The sequence below is a fragment of the Lipophrys pholis genome (assembly GCF_963383615.2).
Source record: "Lipophrys pholis genome assembly, chromosome: 2".
NCBI lineage: Eukaryota > Metazoa > Chordata > Actinopteri > Blenniiformes > Blenniidae > Lipophrys > Lipophrys pholis.
In genome coordinates this window covers 26,231,010-26,248,867 of record NC_137636.1, presented here as the reverse complement: position 1 = coordinate 26,248,867, position 17,858 = coordinate 26,231,010, and the positions used below count along the sequence as shown (strand labels likewise).

At 42.1% G+C, this 17,858-nt stretch overlaps 1 protein-coding gene across 4 annotated transcripts in view; it reads left to right on the top strand.

The window, feature by feature from the left end:
* akap13 (A-kinase anchoring protein 13) overlaps positions 1-17,858 on the top strand; it is a 145,107-nt gene that overhangs the window by 61,730 nt on the left and 65,519 nt on the right. For 2 of the 4 annotated variants that reach the window (XM_080493347.1, XM_080493346.1), the window contains exon 9: positions 1,399-1,487. In XM_080493347.1, the coding sequence (XP_080349473.1) occupies positions 1,399-1,487 (89 nt within the window). Of the gene's footprint in view, positions 1-1,398; positions 1,488-8,188; positions 8,372-17,858 lie in introns of those variants that run through there. The other 2 variants (XM_080493349.1, XM_080493348.1) reach the window with 2 other exon arrangements.

Below are 17,858 nucleotides of genomic sequence, written 5' to 3'. Positions count from 1 at the left end.
CCTGACTTAAAGACTACAGTGTTTTCACATTGTTCAGTGTTTCTGTGTGGAGGGTGATTGTTTTAAAAATGTTGCTGTCTGAATGTGAAACATTTTCTGAGAGAAAAATGCAAAAACAATGCTGTTTGTAGTCGATCGTTGTGTCAATGTTGTGTCTCAGTATAGAATTATACATATGAAATGATCGTTTTGTTGTGCCTTAAAACAGTCATAGAGCTGCTGTGTCTCATCTGTCCAGCTGTAAACAGACATTGTTTTTAAAACATTGCTGTGTGAACACCAAACTTTCCTGAACCAAAAAAACGATGCACTTTCACTGGAAACGTCTTTTAAATGGGGCTTCCTGTGAAAGTTCTCTCATTGGAAGTTACATGTACGTCAGCCTGTATGCACAGTGCTTGTGTTGCACCAACATCTTTGAACCAGAACTGTCTGCAGCTTCAGACTGACCCAAATCGTCCGGACAGCTCAGCTAATGAGTTTAACATTAATACCACAATGTCCAAATTATTAACAGACATAACTGATGCAGACAATTATCTTTCTTCTCTTTTAATAACTAGTGAAATAACTCCACCTCTTTTGCGCTGGTCACAGTGCTCTGGCTGCAGTATATGTCAGCAGACACGGTCACATTCCCAGCACATGTGAGCCAGTCGCAGATGCAGCAGCGAGGAGGAGGCTGAGTTCAGTTAAACAAACACATGCGAGCCAGCCTCAGCGAGCGCCAGGGAGGAAGTGAGAACTGCACAATCGCCAGTCTTTCGAGTGAACTTCCAGCTCCTCTCTGTGGGCAATTTTCACTCATCACAAATAATGGCGCTGGACCCAAGTCCAATAAAGAGAGGTCAAGGGCAAGGTGAGCGTTGTGCGTCATGCTGCGGGAGCGGGGTGTCATTATGAATCTGTGGGTGTATTTACAACACGACGGCGGCCTTGCATCAGGTAACATCACAAGGCAAGGAAGGACAAGCTTTCTGTTGTTTCCGGATATGAAAATCCACTCTGACAGTAGTGGATGCTTAAAAACCACACATCGTCCGCCGCTTTCTTCCCAACATTCATCAAGTCATGTTGACTTACATAATGACGCCAAGATAGATTCTTTTAATCTGTCTCATGATCCTGTGGTCCTGAAAAAACTGGACCGTTTCCATTGAGGCATGATTAATTCTTTGACATTCAAATAGTAATTGTTCCTGTGGGAAATTTGCCTTTCACGAAAGTTTGAATCATAAATAAACGAAGGTACAGAGCTTTTGTACGTGTCCAATAACTCATCAGTTTATCTGCACTGAAGCCAGACAAGTCTCATTACCTTTTGCTCCAAACACTTGTTATTGATTCCTGTTTTTGGAAGATTTGTCTGATTGCATTATGCTGTGTGCATTTCTCCAGAGGTGGATGTCATCCTGTGTGGCGACGCTGTGAGTGATGCGGTGGAGGCGAAAGAAGATGGCCCGACGGAAGGAGCGCACTTCTCCACGGTACGTTTCAAGTCCCTGCCGTGGTTGTCGGGCTGTCGAGCTCTGCTTCGCTGCTGAAGTGGGGTTTGATTAGCGCAAATCTGAGATGAGTCATTGTTTCCCGAAGCCTTGAAACACCCGAAGTGACTCTGGGCGTGAAGACGTTAGGATGGAGCGCTCGGCAAACAGGCAGCCGAGGTGAATTCTCTGAAGACTTTACCATAAATAAGAATAATAGCAGCGGGGGGTTATCAGACGATTGCAGCGGGTGTGCATGTTGATTTAAGACGAGTTCAAAGCCGCTGCCTGCTGTTAAAGCAGTCAAACGATATGCTCATGAACACATCTCAGCAGCTGAAAGGCTTTCGATTTAAGTCCACTTTTCTTATTCACTTTGGGAGATGTGCAACATCCCAGCATGACCAGCAGGAATTACAGTTCTTAGAGCATCTTTAGGTTTAAACGCATATATGTCATGTTTTTACTGCTTTAACACGTAAAAATGACCCTGATGTGTTATCAGAGATTAAGGATACATGCTAAGTTGTAAATGCTCGCCTTTCTAACAAAGCTGCCACAGCTCAGTGGTGCTCCTTTGAAATTTTCCCACATAGAGCAGAACATCTGTTCGTGCTTTTGGCCTGTGAGATCGCGCCTACTGCAGGCTATAAGTTGCAGCCGTGGAAGTGAGTAAATGTACTGTATCAGGAGAAACAGACTGCCCTAGCTAAAAATCTTAAAACTGGGGCAAGGCAGAGCAACTATGTTTGAGTCACAGATTTCAGAACATCTACTGAATTATGACAAATACACAACAAGAGCAAAAGGATCAAGTTGTGTGATTAAAAACAATAAACAATATAAAACAGCATTATTGAAGAGTTTTTCTTGCAAGGGAACATGACTCCCGTGTAGTTTGTTTGGGCTGAGCCCAACCGGGTCACGTTTTCTCCCTGGCAAACCGTTGATGGGTCCCATTGGTCCCCAGGGAAGTTACGTGTTTGTTTCTATGTCTTTTCTATTTTCTTGGGTCATCTTTGTGTGCCTTATGACTCTGGACCTCTCCACGTCGGGGGGACTCGACCATTAGCATATTGCTCCCTATAGCATAACTCTGAAGGGCACGAGACCATGTTAACTATTCCACTTGGGGCAGGGTCGCCTCTCTGGTGGAGGGTCTACAAGTCGCGTCCAACTGGGAGCAGGCACTGGGGTCAGCCTGGGACTTTCAGGAGAGATTACATCTCTTGGGTGGTCTGGGAGTGGCTTCAGCTCTCCCAGAGGGGCTGGAGGGAGTTGCAGGGGACAGGGATGTCTAGGTTTCTCTGCTCTCCATACTGGCACGATGGATTGTGGGAAAAAAATATATGGCTGAATGAAGAGTAAATGTGCTATACAGCAAAACATGACACGCTGCTTTATCGGAAGTCGACAGGGAGAGGTTTTCGTTCAGGTTTGCAGGTTTGATAAAAGTGACCTAAGAGGCCTGGATGTTTCATAACGTCACGTCCATTTCTCTTCTCTAGCTGCGTCATTGTCTTTAAGGTTGCAAGGATGCTGATCCCGGTTGATGTTAATCAAAAGGCTGTGTACACCCTGGTCAAGTCAGTAGGAACATGTTTGCTGTAAAGTGCCTCTGTGCTTCACACAGTACCGAGCTGCTCACCATCAGCCGTATCAAACCAAATACAATCGCGGATCAGCTCAAGACTTGCCGTTACGACTGTCACCTCTTCTTTTGTGTGGGCTGCATTCATGGTCTACCAGCTGGTGTGTACAGGGGGAGCAGAGGTGGGACAACTCTATGCTACTTTATTTTGACTGCAGTACACTTCTATTTTTTTTAAAGCTCTCTTTAAAAAAAAAATGCTCCAAAAACTTTTGAAATATGCCCAAAAAGTGAGCTGTGATTAAGCCTCAGCCAGGCTCCTCTTTGTTTTTGACGCACGAGTGTACCTGGAGTTTGTGTGGGTCCTTATTACTAAGTTTTTCTGAAGGATCTCTTGCATTTTATTAAAAAATGGCATTCTCTTTTAAAAAGACAGTCAGGGACTGCAAAATCTCTCCAATAAGGGATCTGCCGAGAGAGACGGGCAGGATTTTCTTACAAGCAGCTTGATGTGCCACGGAGATATTTGCAGAGAGTTCAGGAGCAAAGCTGTCTGGAACATTATTCCCTTTGAGTGAAGTCTTGCAGCCTTGCCCATGTTTTTTTGTTGTTTTCTTTTTTTGGTCGGTGCAGCCACTTGAGAAGGAATATATTAACCACTCAAGTGCCTTTAAGTAAAACCTGTGCATTTGATTTATTTTAAACTCCCGACAAGTTCCCCCTGCCTTGTCCTGTGGGAGACTTGTTAGGCACTTCATTTGCTCAGCCACCGAGCACATGGATGCGATCTTCAGCTGGGCCGGGCTCGCGCTCTCAAATGTTGCTGACTGCCGGATTCCTCTGCAGCCATAGACTGCAGTCGCTCTGCTTATTCCTGAGTTTGCGGTCAGGGTCAGCGGCTTGTTCTGAATGCCAGATGTTTGAAAGGGGGGGAGGAATGTGATGCACTCGGCGTGCATAGAGGTGGGGTCGCCAGCAGAGGGAGGTGTTCCCTCAGTGGCACCAGTGGAGCTTCCTCCCCCAGCCGACTTAATGACGTGCAATTTGAGTCTGATGAAGTGAACATATGCTGGAGAGGCATCCTCAAAACAGTATAGCAACAAACTCTGAATAAAAGGTGTATGAAGCACCGACAAGAGCAACCATCATTATTCAAAGCAGAAAAGTACAATATAAATAAAGTACAGTAAGTGAATGTGAAGCACATAAGCAACCTGAGGAGATAACGGACTGTAGTGACAGCAGCATGAAAAGAGATGTGAGGTTAATGGAGCAATTTGAATCATAAAGAGCGTGTCAGTGTTTTGACAGTGTAAGCTGACGGCAGATCATTTAGTCCCGGAGGTTTTCACCGTGTTCTTTTTTGTTTGTTTTAGACTTTAGTTACAGTTGACACAGCAACACTTTGACCCGTAACGTTCGCAGCTCCAGCTCCCACATCAGAGCGGAATAACTTGCTTCCCATCGACAGCTGCGAGTCCTGCTGATGTACACGGGCAGATAACACATTCACACCACTGCATGCATGTACAATATATGTGAAGAGACATAAAAGTGAGTGTGTAGTGCTGTCTAATGTCTGTATGTCTGCTCCATTGGCCAGAACATTTGGAACACCTGGAGCTGGCTCTTTAAAAACATCCACATTGTGAATCTATTGTTGGAATTGTCATCATGTTGGAAAGAAACTAGTGTTGTTCTGCTGCAAGTGGCCATTATAAGAACGTACAATGTGGTCATAAAGGGATGGACATGATCAGTTCATCACTCAGACCATCACACCATCTGCAACATCCTGAACCAATAATCCAGGGCAGCATGGAGCCACAACTTCTGGATGTAGCAACACAAATACACACTCATGCCAATATCTTTCCATTTCATTTGTGTTCTTGTGACATAGTTTTTGCTCTTTACCATTCTCATATGATTTCTTTTTTCATTCGGTATTATCTTTTGTCAGAGTTTTGACCATAAACTCTACAGATTAGAGCGATTTAGGACTCGATTAAGTCATGCTTTGTCTTAATTTTGTTTCCCTTGGAGCAAACACTCATGGTAAAGACGATTGGAGGTCAAATTATGGCTGAAGCAGTGTGTAGAGCAGGTTGTCTTTCATTCCAAATGTTAGTTGTTCGATCCTCATGCTTCTCATAATGTTCAAGCACCTTGCCTTACCTTTATGGATTGTGCAGGGTTTAAAAGATCTGTCTGAATTATTCTAATAAAGCATTTAGCTGTATTCAGAAACCAGAGAGACAAAATATTAGGATTAAAAACATATGAATATGAAACAATTTTTGAACTGAATCTTATTCAGTGACAACAAACAGATTGCGTAAAATAGCTTAAAGTGTTAAACTATCATCATAACAAGTCAGATTGGTACAGGGGTTAAGTTAGCTGGAAGGAGAAGGTGTGTATCTGGGTGTTAGCCGGTCTGGAAAAATAAAAGAAGAATAAATGCAGAGAAGAATCACCAATAAACAGTTGAAAAAAAACCAACCAAAATGATCTTATGAAGGTAGGTTAGTGCTCATTAAGTGGTGGTAATACATTATACTTAGTGTGAAATGTTTCATTTAGTTCAGGATTGATGAGGCGCTTTTCCACCCGTCAACAGGACTTCAGTGAAACAGGGATTGTTGAGACAAGTGTTGTCATGTTTGACAGGAGTAACTAACCTTTGAAAATGTCAGTAATTAAAAAGAGCTAATTTAGTTTTGGAATTAGTCACCAGGGTGTTCCAGCCAATAGCTACAGAACACGCCATTCCCCATACCTGTCGATCAAAGTGACATTTTATTGAACATCTAACTGTTAAATTCACTGTACAAGGAAAATGTTTTCAAGAAATGAGTTTTCATTTTGAAGTTCTTACGGAGAGTCTCTACACAAAGTGAAATTATTCCGGATTTTAAATCCGACACACTTGGCTTCACATGCTGTTTCATGTTGGTGTTTGGTAGAAGTAGAGCCAGCTTCAGTTTTCAAACCCACCAAACAGCAGTTTGGAGTCAAATGTTTTTGTGCTGTTTAAAACACTGTGGGTAATGTGGCTCAACACTGTGTTCCTAAAGTATGAAACACCTGCTGCTGTGTGATGCTCAGAGTCCTGGATTGATTTGTTTGTGGCTTTTTCTTTTGGTGATTCACAGCACATGTGCTACTGGCCGGCTAGAACCAAGAAGTTAGAGTCTTACATTATATACAAACCTGCAGGGACTCCCCACGCACCATAAATCTTCATGTAATTGAGTGAGTTAAGATTATGAAGGAGGTACTGTATATCTTTGCAATTTGTTTCTGTTGCTTAAAACCTCATGGATCCTTTGTTGACAGGTGAAATTAACACCTTTTTCAGTGCATTTGTAATTGCTGGTCCAGTAGCGTCCCTCTCTTCCTTCATATTTGCATCCACTGGCCAGTTGTGAGACCACAGAAATCTGGGCAGAGACGTGTAATAACAAGAGACACACACTGTGTTGCTTATTTGAAATTGTTTATTATGTGGCTGTTTGTATTTTAGGGGCCATTTTATGAAACTCTGTTGCCATTTTTACTTGTACATCTCAAAACCACAATTGTGTTTGTGGACATTTGATGCGGCCTTGTTATCGCTTTGTGTCTCTATTTGATCGTTTTAGATTTTTATATAATTGTGTGTCACTTGGTGATCTTACTTAGTATCACTGTGGATGTTTTCTCCTGTTTTTCTTTCTGGCCACTTGGCATTTGTTAATGATCAATTTGTGTATTGTTGTGGTTAGTGTTGGGTTCTGTCCTGTGTGTGTTGATCATTGTTGTGAATCTGTTGGGTTGGGAAGAGCTGCGGCCTCTACTACTATTCAACTGATCTGTTTCCTGGAGGAGGGACTTTCTAAATCCTGAAATGACTCGGTCACCTTGAAAGATTCTCCACCTTCACATGAATCAATATCAGCAGCAGCATTAAAAACACTTTTCGTTTGAAGCTTATCCAAACTGTTTAGACCCTGAGTCCTCTTGTTGTCCTCAGATCGTAAATCTTTTTATTTCAACGCCCTGATTGTGGAGCATCTTCCTCCAGCGGATTGATGTAACTTCAGCAGAACCTGAGTCAACACACTGACTCACACTGCCAATGTGGCACACTACTATAATACAGCTCAATGCATATTATTAAAGCATCCTAATTGAGAGAGACAATTTAAAACACAAGAGTTAGTTACTACTATCAAATAAATTGTTTTTATTTGCAGTAGCTTGAACCACTGCAACTATACTTAATGACCATTTTTGAGCAGCTCCACCGTGTAATAAAGAACTACCTGCCCAAATCAATGACTACTTTTCAGTAACTTACCCAGCACTGTTTATTAGTCATCACTGTGCTTGTGAGCTGTTGCTTGAATTTAGTAATTCTCCCATGGTTTTGTAGTTTCAAAGGAGCAGATATCATCTATCAATCCACCTGCTCGAGGGTGATGGTTGTCATGACTTCACACTCCGATCCAGCAGTGATCCAGAAACATGTTTAATTCTGTCATCTGCGTCTAACACTGTGGATCCATTTGTGCTGTGTGAACACTACAGGAACATAAGCCACAACTGGGCTCGCTTGAAATAACTCATTGAGTTCAGTCTTAAAATATGAAGTGGTGCATTTTATGTCATTTGTTCTTTTTTGTTTTTTTGAGGTCCTGCACTCATGCAGAGCTGGCGCATGTTGCATTAACCTTGGTTTCACCTTTTTCACCTCTGTGCCCTTCCCCAGTGGCCTCAAGTACATCCTCATCCAGCAGGGGGTGTAGAATCTCAACAGCGTCAATTGAGATGATTGAATCACATTAACTGAGGTAATAATGCCCTCCTGTCATCTGTCAGACTCCAACAGTGTCGTCTTTTGGAAGGCTGATTCACAGGCTGAGAGGGAGAGGCATTCATACACACACAGAGGGAGAGAGAGAGAGAGAGAGGGAGGGAGGGAGAGAGAGAGAGAGAGAGAGAGAGAGAGAGAGGGAGCAAAGACGTGAGTCACACAGAGTCAAGAGAGAAGTTGAGCTGATAGAGGAAAAGAAAAAGGAGGGAGGGAGGAAAGAAGAGAAGGAGGGAGGGAGCTGAGCTGGAGTCTGTGGCCAGATGTGAAGCTTAGCAGAGAGCTTCAGTCCTCCTCAACTGTGTTTCTCCTGGATTTTAACGCTCTGCTCCGCAAAGCCGCGCTGGATATTCACAGGAAAACATGTACGAACGACACAAGCGGCGGTACAGCCTCTGTGCCAAAGGGGAGAGAGCTGTAGACGTGGTTTTGATTAAGGTAGGCTGCCTATGCACACTCTCAAACAAAGTTGTTTGGTACGACAGGACGACTAGCGCCGCGGCAATAGTCATTTGAGCAGAAGCTCAAAGTTCTTTAGAACGGATAGAACGGTGAAGAATTTAAAGATAGGATTGAGTTCACAAGAAAAAAAAAACTATAAAGGGTAGGTATAATAAAGTGTCATTACATGAAATGATGTTCTTAATGAAGAGACTTAACAGCTTTATAGTACTAAGACGGCTTTATTCTAAAGGCCTGATCGCATTAGTTCTCATAAACTCTTCACAAAGAAGAAAAAGGATTCCTTTTGCACAACCTCATAAAAAGTGTCACAAAGTGCTCCAGCGTGCCTTGGCAAACCCGTACTTGTCCGCTTAGCCTTGTTGTGACGGCTTTTCTCGCGTAGCGAGCCGAGAGATGATTGCATGGTTGCTGATGGTGGCCTTCCAGACACAGAGTGCTGATTATTTGGGGTGGAGTGTGGTTTGTGGAGGTACGCGCTGCACTGGGTACTCTGTTAGGACAGATGCCTGCGCTCGGTCCATCTCTGTGGAATCACTGTGTATGAAACTTAATGAGGCTCAGACAGTTTAAGGTCTTTCCGGGGTTATTTGGTCAGCATAGTGGGTACTTACCGACAAACTGTATGGCTAAAACAGAAAATAGTCCCCTCTGAACATGTCTTGTCATACTGTAATTTCTCCTCCTCAAAGGTCCTGTTACTGGACCATAAAAGTTCAGTGTCAATCCATCTGAAGTGGATGGAATCGTTCTAAATAGGATCTTTATGGCACCCAGAAGTTGTGCTATTTAAGGCCCAAATGGCAGTTTCCCTGCTCTGCACACACACACACACACACACATGCACACGCACACGCACACGCACACTGCATACACATATAGAAAGAGAGGCCTTTACAGCATTTTTCCACAGTGGGCTTTTCTTGTGGCTGCAGGACAGCTGTTGACTGGTGATTAAAGTCTTAAGGTCCAATGCAAGCAAATGTTAATTACTGCAAATCCCCATTCAATTAAGACTGCAATGAACCTGTTGCATCAAATGTCACTGAATAACAAGTCGCATTGGTCCAAATGTAATTATCTCAGCAGCAATTGTTTGTATTCCGATGAAAAGAAGGCGGCCTTAGGATGATATGTGCTATAGTCTCTGATACCACACAATTCTAACAAAACCTCTACTTGGTGACTTAAAAAGAAGAGGTAATTGTTAATCACAAAATATTCACTATTGCCCAGAAGGCCACACTTTTTTGTTTTGGTTGGCTTCAGTTATTCCGAATGTGTTTGTTTGTAATGCTACCCTTTCCCTTGAGTTGGTGCAAGACTGCTGCCTACTTGTGTGTTTCCAACTCAAATTAGAAAATCAAACAATAAACCAGATGTAAGACACTTTCATGTAAAGCGGTAGGTTTCAAAGTGTTGCGTTGGTCTGACATAGGAGAAAAGAAGGAGGCTTCTGGGATGCCTTTTCCCTCCATGATGTTTCCCTTTTAACATTTAAGAAGATGTTATGGTAGAATTAAGTTAAGTATTGAAGTGTTATTGTAATTAAACCACACATTTTAAATACTGAATGATATAGTATATTATAATGATATATAAAATAATAACTGGGAAGAAAAATGGTATAGGTTTTTGTCTTTGTTTTGCTACAGAGGTTCTAATTCTTCTGCAATGCAGTCAAACCTTGTTAAAGCAGTCTGAAGTGTTCGACTTCTCTCTGAGGGCACATCAGCCTACAGAGTCCACCAAACACTTTATGATTAACTCTCCATCAGAGCTGCTATTTTTCATGATTTGGTGGGATCTCGTAGAGCTGCTGCTCGTCGATCCAAACTGTGTGAAGCTCGGTTTAAAAGTCCTTGTTGATTTTCATATCAAAGCTTCAGACGTCTGTGTTGGAATCCTTCGACACAGCCGTGTGAACTCCACAAACCGAACATGGGGATTTACCTTTGACCTCAGTAAATAAACATTTCAGAGTCAATATTCTGTTCAGTTTCAGCGTCAGATTTTCTTTTTTGAAGTGAGCTGACATTGTTTAAAGGCTAATTTGCACTTATTGGCGAAAACATCGCATTCAACGGGCATCTAAACAAACAACACCAATACTGTCCAAACGGAAGCAACAGGCAGCATACAGGGTTTAAATTCAACACAGTCTCATTATGGCTTCTGTAATATGTTTAAATTAGTTTTAACAGTATTAGCCAGACAGATCCCATTTTGTACCCATTGATTTAGATTGTCTAAATGTTTTCAAGACTCAAAACATACCTGAGATCGCTGCATACTCAATAATTGTTATGAGAGAAATGCATGCTTGGGATGTTATGAATACTTATGTTGTCACACCAACTATTCTGCTGTCACTTGTGATGATGATGGTTGGCATGTATGTTGATAGACGAAATGGTAATGTCTCAAGAGCTAAACCAGCTATAACATGTCAGTATTTATTAAATATAGTTCATTGATTACATAAATGCATCAAACTATGTTGATAATAGTAAAATTACATATAAAAAGTTTATAGATCATTATATTATCCATATTTTGAAGGCTAAATATGTTTTGCAGCAAAAATGGCTCTTTAAGTTACAAAAGTTGTAGAGCTTGACATAGGCCAATTATCACAGTAATCTAAAGGCATTTAGCATTATGATCCAAAGGAGAAAAAGAAAATCCTAACAATTATATTGATAAAGAGAGTAAATACTGTATCGCGAGCACCAATCAGCATGCTGCAGACTGGAGGGAACAGGAAGCACAGATTAGATAGTTTTGGTTTATCAAGGAGGGAAACCTGCTGAAAAATACAGATACTGGAGATACTGAAACACTGAGGTGGCATATCAATGCTTGCAAGTAAATAGAACTAAACACATTAAAGAAGGTCCTCCAGTAGTCTAAATTCAAAGCAGCCCAACTAAGAAGGGAGACCCGAGGCAGCTCAAAATATACAATTCTTCACGCTTGGTGATGTTCCCTTTTTTCTGAACTGCCTGTATCGACTAATTACTTTCAACATGGTGCTAAAATCAATATTAGTAACCTTACAAGCAGGTCATGTTTTTCTCTTTGGTCATCACTGGCACCAAAAGCCACAGCGTTACTTTGCTACTTTGATAAAACAGTCAGTTGACACACATGAGGTCAACTTAGTTTCTGATTGAGCTGCATGTCCAGGCAATGCTTTTAGTGACTGAGGTCATCCTGGACATGCAGCTCAATCAGAAACTAAGTTGACCTCATGTGTGTCAACTGACTGTTTTATCAAAGTAGCAAAGTCACTTGTGAGGAGCCTTTACAAGTAAGTTAAGATTTCACCATCCAGGTCAAGCCCAATTGTAACGACTAAACACAAAAAAGTCACCAATCTACACAGGAGTCATGACAACCGTGTCATATAAACCAGACCAAAAAATGCTTAAGTTAAAGTAAATGTTGCAAAGATCTGCTAGTGGCTGTCATTAACAGACGTACCGCATGCTAAACAGTCACTCAAAGCTGATCTGTTTCTGTAGTCACTGTAATGCAACCTCGTATATTTTTACTAAAAATTGGACTGCTATTCTGATTGGTAAACTAAACTACAGCTGACACAAGGATGGCTGTGTGAGTCGTGGTGCAGCGACGTCCAGAAACGAGGCGGAGCAGGAGAGTATCCGTGAAGAAGGGTTGCTCCGGTTTATTCAACACCTCCCTTTGGTCTATTGTCACTTTTTCAACTCGTTCCTGGTGTCAGCTCCTCTTTACAGCCGAGTGGTGAAACAGTGTGAAGGTGTGTGAAAGAGAGGCAGACAAGCCGACGATATGACAGATATATGATGGTGTTGGAAAGGGGAAAAAAAAAGAAAAGAAAGCCAGGGCGGGCTAACGGTTTCCTCCAGCCTCGGATGGAAACAGGCGTTTGGCCAAATGACTTCATTTCAACCAGCGTTTCACATCCCGACATCATTCGTGGCTCACAGTCACAAATCACATCACCACTCCGCTTATCGAGTGCAGGGACTGAGTGTAGGCCTTCACACACACCATGGACACTATGTACAGACCTTTTTAATCCAGACCAATGGATTTTGCTTTGTTTTGGCCTTCCTCATATTGTTGTCTGCACGGGAGCCTGTCATGCTCCAAATTGTTGGAATATTGTTCGATGGAGTTTTCACTGATGTCCAAGTGGCTCCTGAAATGTAGACTACAGCTCCCCTTTAGCTGTAAAAAAATAAATAAAATAAAAATCCAGCAATCCTGAAATGTAGGGACTCTCTTGAACAGGGGATGCGTTCTAACATCACTTGACTTACTCTCTAGCTCTGGTCCACAGAAGATCGCAGTTGTAATATAATTGTGGCTGCAGTGCTGAAGTGTGTTCAGAAGCAGTCCTTTCCCCAAAGTGTCCCTGAGCTGACGCATTGATTCAAACCACATAATCATGTCTGATTTAAAAACTACTGCCTGAATGCCAGGAGGTCTCAGCCTCTTTCTTTTCTTTTCCAGCCTTGTCCCTGACATTTTTCTGGACTCTAAGAAGGACTCTAATGAATGTTGTCTAGATTTTATTTTTATTTTTTTTTATCATTTCTGCAGGTTTATGTTGAGAAACAACAATGGTTGAAGTTTCATCCAGAGATGTCCAACTCCGGTCCTCGAGGGCTGTTAAACTGCATGTTTTAGAAGTCTCCCTGCTTTCAGCATATCTGAATCTAATGATGATGTCATCATCAAGCTTGTGACAAAGCCCAATAAGGATCCCCCCATTGTAATAAGTTATGTTGCAACTGGGAGGGATCTAAACTATGCAGGATGTCGGATACTGACCTGAGGTCAACTTTTCTAATCTTTTGTTTCCTTAAGCAAGAATACTATTCCCAGGAAATATCATCAATAAGATAAAACTAACCTGTGTCATAGCGACCAGCTTTTAGATGTTTTTTTTAAAAGTTCCACCTTGGGGGCCGTTTACAATACGTTTCGTTTTCAGTGGCTCCGAGCATTGTTCTCCTGTTTCAACAGACACCCAAAACACAATGAAAAGTTTCTGTTTTCACTTGAAAGCATTGTGTAAATGGGGCCTTCGACAAATGAGACTGTACCAAGTTGTCTGTGATTGAGACTCTAGATGTGAATGAAAACATGTCCTAATGAATCTCTTCATGTCTTCTTTGCATCTCCATAGAGTGACAGTAAACGATTGTTAAATGGCTGCAAGGAAAGTACTCAAATCGTCTTCATGAAGTTATTCTTAAGAGAAGTCATTCTGAAAGGAAGAACTGAGGGTAGCCGCTCGGCCTGCAGTGTATTTCCCGGGTGAACCAGAGAGTGGACTCGTCCTCAGGTGTGCTGCTGGCCAGCTTTAGATATCGGACTGTGTGTACCTGCCTGAGTGGAAAGAGTCATTCAGTCGGCCAGGGCATCCCTCAGTGCTGCACAACCTCCATGGCAGCCTGCCTGTTTAAAAATAAGGCAGCAGTCCAAATCCATGCATGCCCCAGCAGACATACACTCACACACATACACATACACACTCGGTCTCACAGCAGCCCGCCTTTTTTATTTTTAAACCAGATGTGTTTTTACTGGGTACAGTTTAGATTCCCGAGACACTCCAAATATGCGCTGGTTGTTCAGAATCGGGGCTGCCAGCTCTCTGATGGGGGATCAGTTCCTCTCTCTGCCTGCGAACTGGATAGAGTCACATGTTCTGCAGTGTTTATTTTGCAGACGGTCTAAGTGAGCGCCTACTTCTTCTGTAACCCCACTTTCCCTTTCCACAGTTTATTGTGCACCTCTCTGACTTTCTACTTCCATTTGTGTTCCTCACAGTGTTTGCACTCCGCTGCTTACTGCCGACCTTGATGCGTTTGTGAAGGCAGTAATCACAAAACGGCAGCTTTGACCTCAGTGTGCTGAATTAGAAGTTATGAGTTGTGAGGAATGGAGTCTACGCAATGACAAAACTCTTGAGGTTTCACTTTGGTCCAGACTAATTTCGACTGTTTGATCTTTCAGTAATATGATAAACCCATGTGTTGACATGACCACTCGGCCAAAGTAAAATATGATTCCCATCAAGGTGAGTGAAGTAATACAGATCAAAATACTCCACTTCATAAACTATATCATAATGATACCATGACTTACACTCATGAGAAGAAAATCACTAATATAATGTTAACATGTTTATTTCTACACATTTGTGTTATATTCAAATCACAGAAATAAAACTGGAAAGTTTCTTGTAGAAGCAGAGCAGAGTAAAACCTTCAAGTCCTTTTTCTCAATTAAAGCTTGTACTTTATAACTTTAATGTCTAAATGAGCCAAGTCTAATACTGTATATAATGTAATGCTGTCCATGCTTTACACTTTATATTAACATATTGACACAATCACTCCTTGAAATGATGAATAGATGTGCTTAAGTTAGGATTCCTTTATTTCCCCCTTTTTTTTTTTTTTTTTACATTTAACCCATCCTATTCCTTGTTGACCTTAACTTGGAAGACTAGGACTAGTGGGCGGCCATGTTGTGGTGCCTGGGGAGCCAGTGAGGGTCAAAGGTCTTTCTCAGGAACCATGATAACCTGTCAACTATAGGATCAATCCTATAGTTGATCTTCTGCTTTAATCCAGTACATATTTGGTTTGTGGAGCTTCAGCGTTGTCAAATGGCTTCACTCCATTGGTCAAATTCCCGCACGCACGCACTAACTACATCAGGAACAACCTTTGGTTCAATGTCCTGCTAAGAACACTTTGAAATGTGGATCAGTGATATGTTATTTGTTTGATAAATTCAGCCCTATTAGTAGAGAGTGAAAAAGAAGTGCTGGATGATGCAGAAAAGAAAGAAAGTTACTGAGCGTGTGCTTACACATGCGACTTCATGTCAACTTTCTAGTCACTGGGTGATTTCTGAGCGGAGTCTGTGCTCACAACTATGTCCATTTCTGTGTGCGTGCGTGTACTGGCTCTCTTTGTGAGCAGCTAATCTTTCCTCGTCAGCGTGTTTGTTCTCCCTCGGCGAGCTCTGTTTGATATTTGAACACAGCTGTGTGAAAAGAAAAAGCCTGTGTTCTGTGCATGCATCTCTGTGTGCATGTGTGCTGTTCATTGATGCTGGTGGGGACATTCAATTACACAAAGACCCATTTAAATGGTATAAAAATTCAGGTTCCCATAAGGAAACCCCCCGAAACGCTCAGGTATGGACATGTTTTCTTCAGTAGTGGTTGCAGCCGACTTCAGAGTAATTCTGTTAGAAATGAATGTAAGTCAATGTAGTGTCCCCATAAAGCATGCGAAGCCTGAAGTGTGTGTTTGATCCCTGTTGCGCAGATCTCAGAGGGAGGGGAAGCGGGAGCAAAAGTGTTTGTCATGTTGGATGCATGCAACACTGCTGGCTGATGGAGGTGTGTGTGTGTGTGTGTGCATATGCTGCCAGTTGGCGTGCGAGGAGTTGTCAGCGTGTTTGCAGGCGCGCAGAAGTGTACGGTCACACGGGTTGCCTTTTAACAACAGTGCATACTTTTAAACACTCACCACTCCCAGGCCCGGACAACAAAGCTCAGTATTTCTAGGGTCTCTGCAGGCCGGTCTATAGAGTGCAGTGGGACAGCAGAAGGTTAGTGTTCGAGACGCTGAACACCGCCCCTCACCCCCTGAGCACTCCGAGGACTGACTCACTGCATGGGTGGAGATCACTCACCGCTCTCTCTCTCTCTCTCTCTCTCTCTCTCTCTCTCTCTCTCTCTCTCTCTCTCTCTCTCTCTCTCTCTCTCTCTCTCTCTCTCTCTCTCTCTCTCTCTCTCTCTCTCTCTCTCACTCACTCATGTCTTTGAGTTTTCATTTTTAGCCTCTTGACTTTCCTCTCTGTTGCTTCTTGTGTCTGTTCTCTGTTTTGAGTGGGGTTTACTTTGATTTCTTCTCCTCTTTCTCTCTCCACTGGTTCTTTGCATATCTCGCAAGAGGCGGTTTGATTCTTGCATTGCTGTTTACAATAAACACGCCCACAGCGAGGGTCATTTACTCAATCAAAGCCACATTCATCCGGTGTTCAAAAAACTGGAAAAATTATTTTATGACATGAAACATGAACCAAATCGCCCTCAGTTGGACTGGTAATACTGCTACACTTGTTGGAAACTTGTTGACATCATTCATACACAAATTGGTTGACAGTCATAAAGCTCTGATTACTGGCAAAAATTTCGGCATCACTTATCCATGTTTTGCAAATTTTTTGGGACGAGGTTTAGGGCAGCACAACATTAGGTGAACGTGCAATATGCAACGCTTACCATTGCAATATGATTTGTGATAAAAGCAAGCTCTTAAGTCAGTATCAATGTTTGTGCTTTGAGATTTGGTCGTCTGATTAACAGTTTATACCTTTGTCACCTTTTTTTTGCTCACTAAGACCCTTCTTACATGATGTTTATGAGAGAAAATGGAAAACGTTTGTTGCATTTTAGGTATCCGTTTACATGACAACGATGCTCGGAGCCACTGTAAAAGCACTTTTTTGAAATTTCATCAGCTGTCCATACAAATGTCGTGTACTCGATGTTGTTCTCTGGATGTATGTGTGTGTGGTTTCGTTACAAAAACAACAGTACCCACTTGTAATGTAGTTAGCCTGGCTTGCTATCGAAACGTTTTCTGGAACAGAAATGCAAAAATAATTCACTCATTTAAAAATGGTCAACTCTCCTGCCTGTTAAGTCTGTATCTTCAGTATTACTACAGTGACTGAGAAGACGAGATAGGTGATTTTTAGTTTTTATTGAGAAATTTGTCAAGAGGCATCCAGCACCAAATCCTTCCAAATATATATTGAAATTGTAAGTCTCTAAATATGCATTAAATTGTGAGCTTAACATATGTTTTAAGGTCAGGTCAGGTGTTCGGAACAGGTCTGGAGCGTTACATGAACCTTTTAAGTCTTTCTCCTTCCCTCTCATGCTCTTACTCGACTGCATTTGACTGAACAAGCACATTTCCAATCACCAATCTCTAAACAATCAGTTACCCAGTTACCACAATCTCTATTTACACCACCTGACTGACTTCATGTTGATGGTGACCACAATCCACCAAGGTCGCTCTCGAGAGAGAGTAAAATTCCAGGTCTGACATAAGAAGATGACAATCCTTCCAGTACAGCTGTTTCATCCAGTTCCTGAATAAAAAGAGACGTGTCGCATAAGTGAACAATAAGCGCAAATCATTGTTCGTCTGCACTGATACTGCCGGTGCATCGTCTTCTTCATTGAGCATAACAATTAATTAACCTCTACTTGACTCCTCGGGAAGTGGGGAGCAACTGCTGAAATACATGAACCTCTCAATGACTGCAATATATTCACTTGCACCAGGTGCAGAAATAAACGAGAGTCTATTCAGGCAGAGCTTCCCAATATTTAATCACTGCAACCTTCATAGTTTACCTCCAAGAA